This window comes from Tripterygium wilfordii, chromosome 13 (assembly GCF_013401445.1).
Source record: "Tripterygium wilfordii isolate XIE 37 chromosome 13, ASM1340144v1, whole genome shotgun sequence".
NCBI lineage: Eukaryota > Viridiplantae > Streptophyta > Magnoliopsida > Celastrales > Celastraceae > Tripterygium > Tripterygium wilfordii.
Window position 1 is genome coordinate 15,026,233 of NC_052244.1, and position 15,291 is coordinate 15,041,523.

At 35.0% G+C, this 15,291-nt stretch overlaps 2 protein-coding genes across 3 annotated transcripts; one reads left to right on the plus strand and one right to left on the minus strand.

Moving 5' to 3' along the window:
- The first annotated feature begins 172 nt into the window (after positions 1–172).
- Positions 173–10,486, plus strand: LOC120013219. Its single transcript, XM_038864959.1, has 14 exons — positions 173–314; positions 386–462; positions 559–670; positions 1,385–1,467; positions 2,582–2,647; positions 3,394–3,494; positions 4,370–4,488; positions 5,428–5,468; positions 6,311–6,399; positions 6,996–7,173; positions 7,252–7,368; positions 7,686–7,730; positions 8,970–9,095; positions 9,800–10,486. The coding sequence occupies exons 1-14, from the start codon at positions 257–259 to the stop codon at positions 9,932–9,934; spliced, it is 1,347 nt and encodes a 448-aa protein (XP_038720887.1). The 5' UTR covers positions 173–256; the 3' UTR covers positions 9,935–10,486.
- Positions 10,468–14,984, minus strand: LOC120013217 (cycloartenol synthase 2-like). 2 transcript variants are annotated; one of them, XM_038864954.1, is made up of 16 exons: positions 14,787–14,984; positions 14,391–14,678; positions 13,903–14,097; positions 13,669–13,753; positions 13,355–13,521; positions 12,861–13,049; positions 12,516–12,629; positions 12,317–12,439; positions 12,102–12,224; positions 11,906–12,004; positions 11,749–11,805; positions 11,457–11,647; positions 11,136–11,313; positions 10,958–11,038; positions 10,721–10,804; positions 10,468–10,633 (listed from the first exon to the last, which is right to left on the minus strand). In XM_038864954.1, the coding sequence occupies exons 1-16, from the start codon at positions 14,982–14,984 to the stop codon at positions 10,499–10,501; spliced, it is 2,307 nt and encodes a 768-aa protein (XP_038720882.1). In that variant the 3' UTR covers positions 10,468–10,498. The 2 variants fall into 2 exon arrangements, with proteins under 2 accessions (XP_038720882.1, XP_038720883.1); XM_038864955.1 differs by having other exon boundaries at positions 14,391–14,651; positions 14,763–14,984.
- Between the last annotated feature and the right edge of the window lie 307 nt (positions 14,985–15,291).

The following is a 15,291-nucleotide window of genomic DNA, read 5'->3' on the forward strand; positions in this document are numbered from 1 at the left end:
CTTCTTTTAAAACGGGGACATTCCGAACTCTTAATTGCAAACCCTATATGCGCAAAAATACCTTGCCTAACGCAATTGTAAGTCGAGCCGAAATCGTCTCTCTCTTTTCGGCTGTCTCCATTGATTTGTGTGTGTTTGTTAAACTACCCATATACATTTTTGGTTGGGAGATTGAAGTAGCATTTGTTCAGGGAAAAATCTCGTAAGGGTTTAAGGCCTGGATTCATAGACCCTCGGTCATTTCACAAGCAAAAAAATGGTCTGTGCTCCTCTCGCTGCCAAAAAGTTGCACTCTCTCTTTCAGAAACCTAAAGGTGTTCACTTTTATCTCTCTATTGCTCATTATCTGTCTTTGTTCCCATTTAATTATTGATTATTACTGCAGCAATTTCATGTGGACTCGTAACACCTACATTTCAAGCTTTCTTCCATTCGTACATTGTTGGCGATAAGCCCATTCTTGTAAGCTATTCAATCTCTATCCGTTATTCCGTTCGTGCTTCTGCAAACTTGTGTACGGCATATTTATTTATCCCCACAAATAACGTAATTGAGCAGGTTCGAGATTTCATTCATTCTGCCTTATATGACCCAAAGCATGGATATTTCTCGCAAAGATCGCGTTCAGTTGGTGTGCTCGAAAGAAGCATCAAATTTGACCAGCTTGAAGGTTTTTTTTTTTTCCTTCCCTTCTCTATATAATAGCTGGTGATTATGGTTTAATGTGTGATTTGTGGCTGACAGTATTTAGGAGACACTGCACAACTGAAACTTTGAGAATCTTAAGTAGCTATTTTTCTGACATCTTTCTTAGAACTTGGATTTTTTTTTTGCATACGTGCAGTTATATGTAAAAGTGGAAAAGCAGAAAACTGGGAATTATATTTGGCTTCCAGAGTTTTTAAGAATGTCTGCTTTCTATGTGTTGTGTGATTGTCCTATGCCTATCAAGCTAATATATGAGATCAAATGGGATGATTGTTGCTGAAAATATGATTGGGAAGGAGTGATTGGATTTGGATAAGACTATAAGAGGACAATGAGTTCTTATACGGTTTCTGTTAAGTTTAGGCTTTATCCTGTTTTTATGGTGAGGAAAAGACTATCATGATTATTGGAAGTACCTTTCGTTTTTTGGTTGAAAAATGAAAAGGTAGAACTAATTTTGTGGTCAAACCAAGTTGTTATGTAGGTTTGTTGTGGTAAATGGTGATGTGTTTTGAGTGTAGCTCTGGGATTGAAGGTTGCCGACTTGCCCCTATTTTGTAGTAAACATTTTTTTTTTAAAAGTTAACTGAATGCTGAACCATAACTCATATCTAAACTGTTTGTTTATTTACTTCTTGTTATGTCTTCTATTTAGTACTTTCTTTTCATTTTTTAGGCAGACAAGCTTATATGAAATACTTGGACAAAATCTACAAGCAAAGTGATATGGCATGGTTTACTCCAGTGGAGCTTTACAAGGTACCTCTCTCTCTCTCTCTCACGTATACACAGAGATGTGCACGCACACAACTACCCCCTGACCAACCTACAATTCGAAGCTTAAAGCGATTCAGATTCAATTATATACAGTTAAGAAGGGTGAAACATTTTCTCATTCATATTGTCTAAATAACTTGTTAGAGTTCACGAATCTTATACTCTGTTATTTGCGATAAGTGCAAACACTTTTGACTGTTCTAATTTGGTGGTAAGTTTCTTTAATTTCGAGTGCATTGGCCTGGCATGTGGGAGCTGTATCACAATAGGGCAAAAACCTTGATGTTACTCAAATTTTGTGAGACAATGTACTTTTCACATATTATTGGATTCTAGTGAACAATGTTCACTAATGGCCACTCTATTGTGGACTGGTGCTGAGATTACAACCTCAGCACTAGCTTTCAGTGGAAAGACAAGACAAACAAAGTATATGGATGAATCAATACTTCTCGGTGGAAAATAAAGAATAATTGAAAAGACACAGTAGGTTTAATGAACAGTGCTTCTGGAAATTCGAGGGCAACAGGTAGGCTTTCAAGGATAATATTTCAGGTGTTACCCATTCAATGAATATGTGTTCCGAAGCTAACCCAGTTATTGGACAATATGGTGCTTTATTTCATTAAGCTTACCCACAATAATATGGTAATTTGGTGGTGTGTTGTGCTACTTTCTTTATAAGATGCTATGGCTTTATGCAGAAGATGGAGATGAATGATTTGTATGAATCCAATTTATTTATTTCTCGACATTTACTTATTGATGTGTAGTTGTCTGGGGTAAAATGTGACATGTATATTTGATGGCTTTCATTGGGTATTTTATTCATTACCGTAACCAGCTTTGCTTGTTAATTTCTTTGTGCCATAGCTGCTTAATTGAGTTATTTATGATAGAAAAACAAAAATAAAAAATGCTTGGATTTGTGTAACAACCCACATTCAAGGAAGTGGAATTATACTATTAGAAAGGAAACGATGAAAAAACATGTACATGTAATATTATAATCATATATTCATATGTAAATACATGCACATTCTTTCACACGTTACTCTCGATTTACTTATTGGTATTAGCTTTCTTTTGCTTGTAGCCTTGGTATGCCCATGGTATTGCTGAAGCCATACTGCGTACGGCTGACCTTTCAGTTCCATTAAAAGTAAGATACTTTTTACTTGATAAATTACTTACTTGATTATCTAGTATTTCATACATGTTTATGCGAATCTCTATGCTTCAATATTGTAAGTTGGTTTGACATTTTTTTGGAAAAAATATTAAAAGTTATTCCCTTCTCATCAATTTCATATTCATATCTAAAATTGGAGGCATTTCCTACTTTGATGTAACTAAAAACACATGGGAAGTGATTAATGATAGGTCTTGAGATGAAGCCTTGAAGAAAATATGTTTTCTGTTTAATCTGTACATTTTGTATTTTTTCTGTAGCAATATATGGCTACATATAGTTCAGATGGTTGAGATGTAGCCTTTGGATAGTGTTGTTTTTGCTAGTTCTTAATAGATTCATAATCGAGTACTTTATAGAATTTCCTCTATGGTATCTGGTGCCTGGAAATGGGAACACTAAATATTCATTTGGAGTAGGATGAACCGCTGAAGTAAATTTCAATACATAACTTGGAGTAGAATGGTTGAATTGCTTTGGAGTGTTCATGCTGAATTTCAAAAGATAAAATGATAAAGTTATTTGAACTTGTGTTCTTGCATGAATTTTGGGGCCATCATACTGAATTTTCCACTTATAGAGTTAGTTTATGATTATTAATCAGAGATCATCCTATGAGCAACAGTTCGTCCAGATATTTGTCTATGCTTTTGAATCCTCTTGTTTAACATGTCAAGTTCAGTAATTGGTCTCTCTATTTTACAATTTGGATTCAGATATATGAAATTGGTGGTGGATCAGGAACTTGTGCGAAGGGCATCATGGACTACATGATGTTAAATGCACCTTCAAGAGTTTACAATAATATGACATACACGTAAGTTCATTATAGTTTTTATGCACCTCATAACAATTAAGTTCTTCATATTAGAAGCCACTAGCTACTCAGTTTACATGCTTGTGCTGTTACTGTTACTACATGCCGTCTAATGATCATCTTAAGTGTTTGGAACAGTTGATACACTAGACTCTTATGTGATATTGTTTTAGATTATTCCATAAGTTATAGACCAAATTTTGAAGATAAAATCCCATTCATAGGAGAAGAAAAGAAAAGAAAAGAAAAGAGAATCGTAAAACGACTAGCGGGAAGATAATCGAATCTTCCACAAAATCAAGGGAATTAGTTTTCGCTCTAATTCAAGTTCTTTCCTAGTGAATCCTTTAGGGTGGTTGGAGTGAGAATTTTCTAGCAAGTTGGAGATGTTAACCAAGCTATTGGGTCCTCATCTTAAAAAGGAATTGGATCTTTAGTTAGAGAATTATGCACATGCGAAGCCCCATAGAAAAAGTTCAAGCCCATTTGGTGTTGAATTGTTTTGGCCTTTTTTTTTTCCATATTTACAATGAAATGTTTCCTACGAGACAAATACAGTTGAACAAATAATAAACTACCTTTAGCCTATTTAAACTGTTCGCTTTTCTGGACAACATGATAAGTGAATGGTGGAGCCTTAATTCTTCACCTTCTTTTTCTGTAATGTTATTGGGCATGCTATTTGGTACTTGTTGAGAATTATCCTTATAAAATGCTTTTTTAAAAAAAATACTTATAAAGTACTTGATTATACGTCAACTTACTTCATAAATTATGTTGTTATATTTCTTTTTTTAATTTGTTTCTTTTTTTTTTCCTGAGAATTATGTAGAGTGCAATCATGCAAGTAAAATTGGATTTTATATTTTCTGTAGCTCAGTGGAAATCAGCCCTTCACTGGCAGAGACACAAAGGGAAACTGTTGGAGACATTCATAGTCGTTTATCAAAATTTAAAGTAGAATGTCGTGATGCTGCTGACCGGAGTGGATGGGGTGAAAATCCCTTGACTTTTGAATTGTTTTTCCCATTTGTTTCCTTGTTACTGGTCTAGATAGTTCTATATGTAATACAATATCTTATGTTGATTGATAAAGCTAACTTAGATTCAACAATATCTTGTTGAGAAGGGCTATGCCCATGCACATAACATGGCTAAACTAATCAATATGTCACTTAGATTCATCAAAATAATATTTGAACTTTTTAAGCAATAATTTGATATAAGACCATGTTATTGTTGATGCCAAGTCATATCGCTTTCCTCACTATTAATATAATTAATAAGCATTCGTAGTTACTCCATTCATATTTATCATCCGAAAACTGTCAATGTTACTTATTTATTTATTTATTTTATGGCTACTGTCAATATTTTGAATTTGTGCTTGGAGATGTACTTTGTATCAGTCCATTTTTATTGTATATGCCCAAAGAGACAAATTGGTGCCTAGAGATATAAAAAAGGATTGATATTGATTGTGATGGTTTTCATGGAGCAACAAAAACTGCATTATTCTTCGTTCTATCTGAATATCCGCTCATTAAATGGAAGTTCAGGAGCAAAGCACCATGACTTTTGACAATTAACTGCTACCAAATTATTAGCTAGTTCAGTTGTTGATTATGCTTTCCCTACCCTTAGAAGAAGATTCTAGAGATATACAGATACATAATGTTTAAAGTATGCCACTTTAACTGGGGATTGATTCAACTGTTTTAATTAGTGTTTAGAATTTCAATTTGCAGACTCCAAGTGGAAACTGATTCGAGATTTGAATTTTTTATATGAATGTTGATTTCTAATGTTCTTCTGTTTTCTTAACATCGAAAAGAGAAAAATAAGTAATCTCTTTTCTTTATGAATGGCACTGGATATATATTTATTTTCAAATATGCTGTAGATAAAGTAACGCCAGCTTGCACTTTGATAGGTGATGCTGAGGAACAGCCCTCTTGGGTCATAATGCTCGAGGTATGTTGTTTCTTTGTGTTTCTTCGATTTCGTCTGATGATGAACAATGTGTTAGAGCAAAGGGATGGATTATTACAGATATATAAAATTGTTTGATATTTCCAATTGACCATTGTTTGTACTAAACTTTGTTGGTTGTTGAATACAAAACATTCTATAATTATGGGCATAAAATCTATGATGAGTGGTGGAAGTGTTTAGGGTTTAGGAAGTGCTTTTTGTGATTGACATCTGGGGTTGGTGGTTTGATTTGTTCCCACTGAAGCCAAGTTCCAAAGTTGCCCCTTTCTTTCAAGAGGATTATAGGCACGTCAACCCTAGTAAGGTTCTTCTTTTGGCTTGTGCGGGCTGCTGTCAAATCCTTTGAGTTTCATTCTTGCAAATGTACTCCCCATGTGGGTTAGTTGTGACCAAACAAAAAAAAAAATTAAACTAAGTCAGGTTCCGTATTCAGGCTTTCTAATCTAACACTTTCCGCGGCTTCTTCTGGATTTTCTTTTCTGATGTACTCTAGAAGTCTAGATTTTATACCTTTTTTTCCTGTTGAAAAATTTGTTGCACGATCTGACAGATGTGCCTGTTTTGATATTGATGGAGAATATGGCATGAATCTTGATTTATATACAATGTAATTTTGTATCATCTTGAATTGTTTTAAACATGACTTATGATACTGATCACTCTTCCTTGAATCTTATCTGTCTTGCCCCGGTTGCACATAGATACCAAAATTATCCTTGTGTAAAAACTTATACATTCAAGTTTTGTGTCTTATCATTTTGTGTAGTCTTATGGTTGATGATATATTATCCAACAAGCCAACAAGTGTTTATTCCTTACAGGTTCTTGACAATCTTCCACACGATCTTGTATATTCAGAAAATCAAGTTTCACCTTGGATGGAAGTATGGGTTGAGAAGCAAAATGATAGGTAGGCAGTTATGTGGAGAGGGTGTTGCTAGATGGCTTTCTACCCTTCGTTGATTTTCAAATTAGGACAGCATATGAAGTTGTTTCATCAACTTTTCTTCCTGTAATGTTTCCCAGAAATCAAGTGAAGTTTAACTCTTTACCGCTCCTTGGAAGTGATCTTACATCCTTAACCTTTCTTCCTCAAATAAATATCTATCTCTCACTTGTTATTGCATATTTTTTCCTAGTCCTTTCAGTAGAATTTTGATTTGAGGCCTCATTCGTGGATCAATTGATGATGGATTATATCATTACGGATTAAAAATGAAGCTTAAGGGACTTTGTGCTGATTTATTCTTCTGTTGACATTTTTTTTACCATATTGCTTACTCTTATGATATGTTATTTTCCCATAACTTATAATCTATTAATATTACAGTTTCATTCTTTTCTTTTCTTTTTCATTTCTTAATTTTTTTCATTATTTATTGTTAGTATAAATAAGAATTGATCTGCCTTTAGGTAAAAGCAATCTATTGTGCTGATAGCAGCTTGTTGTTGCCCTTTAGAACAAGTTGAATTGAATCCTTATACCCAGGTTTCTTCCATGTGTAGGGAAAGTCTTTCTGAGCTCTACCGGCCACTGCAAGATCCACTTATTAAGCGTTGCATTGAGATCATGGAACTGAATGATAATCTTACAGCCCCAAGCAGTTCTTCCTCCAAGGCGAAGGGCATTTGGTCTAAAGTCTTCCCTAAGCCACGAAGAAGCTGGTTACCAACTGGCTGTTTGGTATGAAATGTTGTTGATGACTTTTGATTTATTTTGTTGAAATATATTTATGGCAGCAATACCTCTTTTAATATTCAGAAACTACTGGAGGCATTACATGGGGCTTTACCAAAGATGTCTTTAATTGCTTCAGACTTTAGTTACCTACCTGATGTGAAAATACCTGGTGAACGGGCACCATTGGTTTCAACAAAGGTATTTCTTTCCCATCCCCGCCCCCACCTCTCTCGCTATCTTTATTTCATAATGTTTGTGGATGCAATGTTGATCCATTATTTTGCATAAGAATTTTTCACATAATGTTTGTAGATGCTATCTTTATTGTGTTCTTATTGTCATAATGTTTGTAGATGCTATCTTTTTTTCTTATGCAAAATAATGAATCAACATTGTGTTCTTATAAACATAGCGAGTATAAGATATGATTATGTTCTTATTGTCATCACAATTGTTTTGTTCTACGAGAATCTACATTTTTTATAATTAATCTTATTTACCTTTTTAACCTGCAGAAAGATGGCCACAGCTCAGATTATGATAGTTACTTGGATGCGAAGGTGCTATTATGTTCTTGTTCCACCCCTCTCTCTCTATATATATGTGTGTGTGTGTGTGTGTACTTCTATTCATTTATTTATCGAGGAACCGAGTGCCTTTGGCTCAGTGTAAACCATATATATGAGCTGATGGAAAGTATTCTTCGCTAGGAAGAGACCCCATGTACACAATGTGAACCTGCAATTACAATTAAATGTGTTTAGTAGTTCATGATCTGGATTACTACTCTGTTCAGTTATATTATCATCAGACCGCGAAGAAAACTTTGTTAAACTACAAACAAGATATACTTGCCTTTCTATCTTCTGCAGATGCATCATGCAATAAGCTCAAGATAACTCCAGATCATAAGCATATATATGCATTATCTTCTTTTTCATATAATGATGATTTGGCCGAATCTTAATGATTCATCAAAATTACTTGCTCTAAACTTGAATCTCTAAGCATTGTAGTTTAACATCATAACTCCAGCAGTGCATGTAACTCATCCTCGAAGCTAATTTTGATTTCTACTCTATAGCTTTTCTTTTCCGTCTTCTCTTGATTCTCAAGCTCTTTGTACAGGTTTTTTTTTCCCCTTGGTAGTTGAAACTTGTTTTTTGCGCATGGTATTTCATGAAATTATTTATTAGTTGTAAAGGAGTTGCAACAGGAGAAATTGTGTTATAAAGATGGTTGATTAAAAATGAAAAATAAAGCAGTGTATTGGTTTTCTGAAACCCTAGTGTGGACAGATGGATAGTTTGCTGTTTTAGGAAAAAGTATGTATGTGCATCCAAAATGTTTTTTAGAAGTTTTTTATAAGTTCCTTGATCGCTCTACCATGCAGAATCTTAGATATCAACCCCATTTTATGTACACTGGTGATCAGACTGTCAATTCGGAATCCTTCAGCATGTCAATGATTAAGTTTAAGACTGCTGAAAATGCTACTAAGACGATCACTTTGACTATAACTTCAGTTGTTATTTGGGGAATTTTCTTATTGGGGAGTCTTTCACAGATAAAGGCAGTTATTGGAGTGCTCACTCAATTTTGTGAATTGAACTTCTCAATATGCTGTTAACACTCAGGGCATTTACATATTGGTTGTTCAAGGGATAAAATCTTTAGAACGTACTGCTTTTTTTTGGTGGACTTGGCTTTGTGAATTTTGCTATGTTCCGACGTAGATCATAAACTGTATTTAGAACCTCAAAGTGATTACAAATGTAGTTTTGGCTTTGTTGTTGCAGGGTGATGCCGATATTTTTTTCCCCACCGACTTTTTGCTTTTGGAGCGTATGGATCATTACTGTTCTGGGTGGCTGAAGCTGCATGGTGATTCATCCAAGCAGGGAAAGAAGAGGCGGACAATTACTGTAAGTTCAAGTCTTTAAACTTTTCTTTGCAACCACATTCAAATTATCCGCAAGGACAAAAAATATCTTGGGAACTGACCAAAATTTTATTATTATAGTTAGGTGTCATCTTTTCTAAATGGTTATGAAGTCTATCAATTAATGGCTGTTGTTAGATTAGATTGCCTCGGTTCCGCAATAGGTACATTAGGCACTGCTGCTGATCATACTCCTAGACATGTATAACCCGGAGTATACTGGAGCTTTCGGCAATCATGCCAATTTTATTTCCTTATGTACTCTGTTGTACAAAACAATGTAGGTTCCATCTCTGAAATCTTGGCATGACAATGTATAACTGCAAAAAAGAGTAGTATAATTCTACTTCTAATGTGAAAATACCTTGTCAGTATACCATCTTGGCATCGATTAGAATTTGGGACCGACTGCCACTTTCACCACCAGTTGGGGTGCAGAGAGGAGGAGGAGGCGAGCAGTGTTGTTGGTTTGTAGCCAATGTGGAGAAATTGAGGGCATTATCAGCATAATTGTGCTGTAAAATAGAATAGATGCACTATTTGAGTACTCATATTAATGCCATGTCCCGCTGCTTTTTGGCGGTTTAGGCGTTACGGTTTCTATACACTGGTAGTAAGTTCAGTTTCTGCATGATCACTCTCTGGCTTTTTAAACTTGAACTTGTTTTTTTTTTATCTTTCTTGTAGCTCGACTCATCATTGTTCATGGAAGAGTTCGGGTTACCCACGAAGACAAGAACGAAGGATGGATACAACCCACTTCTGGACGACTTTAAGAACACTAAATTCTATCTTAGTGTTCCCACACACAACATCAAATAGTTTCCTGCACTTGAAGAAAGCAGCATCAAGGAGGATATCAGATCATCGTGCTCGATTGGTACATGTCTCATCTTCTAACTAAAAATGCGATCTGTGATGCTGTCCCTCTTCGTCGTGCACTCCTACACATATTTTAAGTCAATTTTGACGGTGCAATTGTTATGTGGGGTAGGTGTATGTCCTGCATGTCTCCGACATCGCCCACTACTAGAGTCTTAGTAGTTGAATTAATTATATATTTAGAATAATGAATCTCACTATTGATATCCTTCGAAACGGGAAAATTCTCACGATTGCGTGGTGAAAGCCAAGCTATGTGGTTTATAAGCCTGACTCAATATCATAACACATCAAGCACTATTTAAAGGACAAAGTCATACGGGTCTTGAGTCTAGAGCGGACAATATATCAGATTGGGTTAAACCTTCCATTCATCTTCTTTCTTCATTTTGTATAGTTGATCAAAAGCATAGGGAAATTTTACATTATTATTATTGCATATCATAGATATACAGTACCCAATATATATATCATCCCATTACACATTAATCAGCACTTAAATTTTCATTTGTACATTTTCTGTAGCTTAGTAGGTAACAACACACGATTGCGATAAACTCCCAAAGCCCATATAGGGAAGATGGTTCTGTATGCAGAACAACTTATCATACAATTCTTGTTGAATACACCAATTATTTCCTACAAAAGATAATGAAGCAATTATGTCAAATATTGAACCTTATTTGTATAGATTTCTCACACTAGGAAAAAAAAAATGAAGCGTACCTTTTGTGGGAAATCTCCATTCTCCATTTGAGAATTAATCAAAACTTCTGCGGCGCGATGCAATGGAGTTGGATCACGTTCGGCCTAATTCACAAACAAATTGCATGAATTTCAGTCACATATATTGATCTAAGAGTCTCGATTCTACATTTGTCCGTTGGACATTTGAATAAGTTCCACGTTACCCAAAAAAAAAAAAGGTCGCAATCTGCATAATTTCGATTGTATTATAAGTACCTGTCCAGCTTCTATAAGAGCAAGCATTGCCCATCCTGTGTTCACTATATGTGATTTATTCCCTTCCAAATTAGTGTATACCTGTTCAAATAACATATAGATATAGGTGCTTCCATAAGATATATATATATATTGAAATTTATTCAGTGTAATTTTTTTTGAGTTATTGTTGTAATACCATGTTTTGGCTTGAAAGAAAACTCTCTCCCCAACCACCACAGTCAAGTTGCTTGGATAGCAAGAAGTCACAAGCTTTTCTAATGCTGTAACTATTATGGTAAGTCTTGCCTCCTGCAACTAGGCCATTTATACCGAACCATGTCCCGTAGGTGAAGCAGATTCCCCAAGATCCATACCTTGTTCACATATCGATTAATTTCACGTTAGATTGTCTGAAATAATCATAACCTTAATCTTTCATTCTTTCTTATATATATATATATATATATATATATGGGAATATTAGTTGAGAGTAAGAAGGGATTCAAGTATATAATACCATGATCCGTCTGGTTTTTGAATGCTTTGGATGAAGTTCAGTGCTTTTTCGATGCATGCTTCGATTTCTTTCCCCCGATATCCTGGATAATATTTCATGAATGTTTTCAGTCCCTGAATTACAGCAGAAGTACACTCCACATACTGATAATCTATCATGATATCCGCAAATGATTCTGCAGAGTTGATCATCTGTGACAGGAAAAAAACCCGAAGCTCGCGCCTGTTAATTCGCTACTGGGAATCCTAGCTTCCTTCATTATGCAGATATGAACAATATAATGATCATTTACCTCCAACCAAGCGTAGGATCTTGTGAGCTCGTACGACGCAAACCCTCCATTACTATTCTGCAAGCTCAAAAAGGCGAAAAATCGATTAATCTCTTCATCTATTCTTTATGGATGGAGAATTTGAAACAGCAGAGGAAAAATGTTACAGAAAATTAACCTGCAATGACAAAATAAAATCAACAGCATCATATAGTTGTTCTGCTGCTATTGCTTCGCCGGCGATGTGTGATGGCATTTGTGCTAGCATAAGTGCGGACTGCAATAAAGAGTAATTTAATTGTTTGAAATGTTCAATAAAAAAATTCTAAAAAGCTTGTTTTTCTTCTTTTTTTTTCTCACTAATGGTTGGTTACCTTCAAGCCTTCTGCAGTACAATCTGATACAGGCCAACCATTATCTAGTGTTGAGAAACACCATCCACCCTTCATAACGTGTCGATACCAGTAATCGAGATCACCATAGCTGTTTTTCCTGATCTGTAAAACAAAATATGCATTAATCAAGGTAAGCTGTGAGACAGACAGTTGATGGATTGGGTTTGTTTCTGAATTCATGTATGGATTATTACTTGTGTGTTCTTGATGAAATAGTTTGCTTTCTTGAGCATTGAACCGTATTCGTCGGGAAGGTTTGTCGCCAAGATTGCTTGAACGGCAAAGGCAACATCCCACAGTTGAGCTCCATTATATCCCTGTCATTGAAATGTTGAATGTCATTTTTGAGAAAATACAAGAGAATGCATACTGAGTGTGTATATATATGCATGCCTGAACTTTCATGCCATCCTCTGCCACCCATAGATAGTCTTTGATTCTTGAGAGATGACATTGATATGCCTCTGAATTAGGGTCCTCCACCCAACAACAGATCATGTTTAGCACCTGTGGCATAATGAGTTAATAACAGCGGAAATGATGAAGATCTCAGCAGTTTAGTATCCCAATTATCCTAACTATTGAGTTATACGCACAAGATTTTATGTGCATCATGAGGGATGTGTGGAGCCTATGAATTCATTATATCCGTGCGTCCAACTCAGTAACTAAGATAATATCTGGGATACCAACTACTGTGGGTATCCCTATCATAACTGTAATAACATAGTTACTTACCTTATTGACTGGCCCAAGACAGACATACTGAGTATTTTCATCCTCATAATGTATGTGTTGCATTACAGTATCAAGAGCTCTTTCTCTTAATTTTGTAAAGGGCCATCTCTTGAGAAGGGGTTCCCCAATCTTGTGTAGGACACCCCATATTATGTCTTGTATCAATGGATGTGGAGAGTACAAATCCTCCTAAAAATTCAACAATTTAATTATCAAAAAAAAAAATCACAATTCACAAGTGAATAATAATTATAAGAAGTCTTACGGATCCCAGTATTTTTTGTCTCAGCTATCTCAAATGTTGAGATAGACGCATGCACATAATTTCATATGAATCATGAGGGACTCACGATTTCACATGGATCATGTGCGTCCATCTCTATATTTGGGATAACTGAACAAAAAAACACTGGGATCCTTAACATTTTGGAATAATGATATATATATAGTATGTTGAGAGACCAAAACTGAGGAATCAAGAAGCAGAGAGATACCTTGAAACAAAGGTTTCTGGCTTGGTCCCAATCAATGTGATGATAAGGAATTGTATAAATTTCTTGTCTAAGGGACAATATAAGATCATGGATTGGACCCACAAATCTCCTTCCATATAAATATGACATTGGCAGATACACCATTCTAGCATGACACCACATCCTTCCTACCAAAACCATAAATTTATTAAAAAAAAAAAGAAAGAAAAAAAAAAGAAAGAAAGAAAGAAAAAGAAGCTATGAAATGATTCCATTATTTTATTTCTCTATTAATAATAAATTATTTAATTATTCATATAATTAAATAAAAAAACCTGGGTGAACCGGAAGGAATGTAGGAAGTAGCCATGTCTCTGGTGGTAGAGGATTCATTCCACTCCACTCATACACACCCATTACCTACAAAACGAAATAAAAACAATAATTTTAAATATTTCAGGAAAAATATTTAAAAATTAGTTGATTCATTTCTACTGACACGTTAATTATTTAATTTAAGGAAGAAAAAAAATTAAAGATGTATTTAATAGTAATTAATAGTGTCTTACAGAAAGCCACATCTTTCCCCAGGATGGGATGAAGGTGGCCCCACCATGATCAAGAACCCATTTTCTGGCATTCCACATGGCACCATCACCACCATCCTTATCTTGTCCAAGCAATCTGAGTGCCACGTAGGAGAGAGCTGTACAGAACATTGTGCTCCTCCCTTCTATATGCAATCCCCATCCTCCATCTCTATTCTGCAATTAATCAATAAATCAATCAGAATTAATATTCTTAATCTCTTATAATTTGTTTATAAATGTAAAATATAAATCTACATAATTACACATATATGTACATGGGAATTTTTGTATGCGGAACTATGTTTTCATTGTTGATTTCGAACATGTGAAACCCAAAAAAATAGGTTTCACTTGTCATTTCATTCCTCCACATCCTCAAAAAGTGGTCCGTACTTTAAATCATTTCTGATACATATACTTACTCGTGTGTGTATATATATTATAATAGAAAAGAATTAATTAAGTACCTGATGATTATAAAGATATCGACAGAGCTCTTGCCGATGGTGAGTACCTAAAACTGAGTTTAATGCTCCTGTTACGGATAGGCCAATCACCAAGCCTGGTAAAAGAAATAGAGGGCCACCATAGTCACTAGGCCAAAACCCATCCTGAGCCTGCAAAGTTGAGTAGAACCTCAAAGCCTTTCTCAATGTATTTGCCACCATTTCTTCACTTATTTGGTCACCCTTCTTCACTCTCACCATGGCAGCGGGCAACTTCATTTTCTCATCACTTGGACTCTCCTTTGTAAACTTCAATATATGATCACATTGATCAACTAATTAATTATATGATCAACAATATTATATATATATATATATATATATGTTCATGACTTTTTCTTTTCTTTTCCTCCTCACCTGAAACCTCATCAGAAGATCAGAACTTTGTTTATCCACAAACCGGTTCTTGCTAAACTCGTCTCGAAATTTCTCGATTTCAGCTCGTTCTTCGGGCGCTCCAAGATCCGGAAAAAATTCCCAATATTGTCGTCCGATATGGTTGTTTGCACTCTTCAACCATGGATCATTACCTTCTGAAAGTTTGAGATTCCACATTCTCTTCAAAAAAACAAAACCCACAACATTAGAAATCAATGCCTAAGTACATACTTTAACATACATATAAACCCTAAATCTTAAATCTTAAACTCGAATTCCATACAAATTTTTTTTTTTTCATGAGTAGAAACTTATACCAACCTTTCTTTTGAACTTTTGAGACGTTATGGAGAGTCGAGAATAAGTAAGAAGAGAAACAAATGGGAAATATATATAGATACATACACATATATAGATATAATGTGTAAAGCTAGTACAAAAGGGTAAGTTATTTTGTACACATCGATCATGGCTAATTAATAGC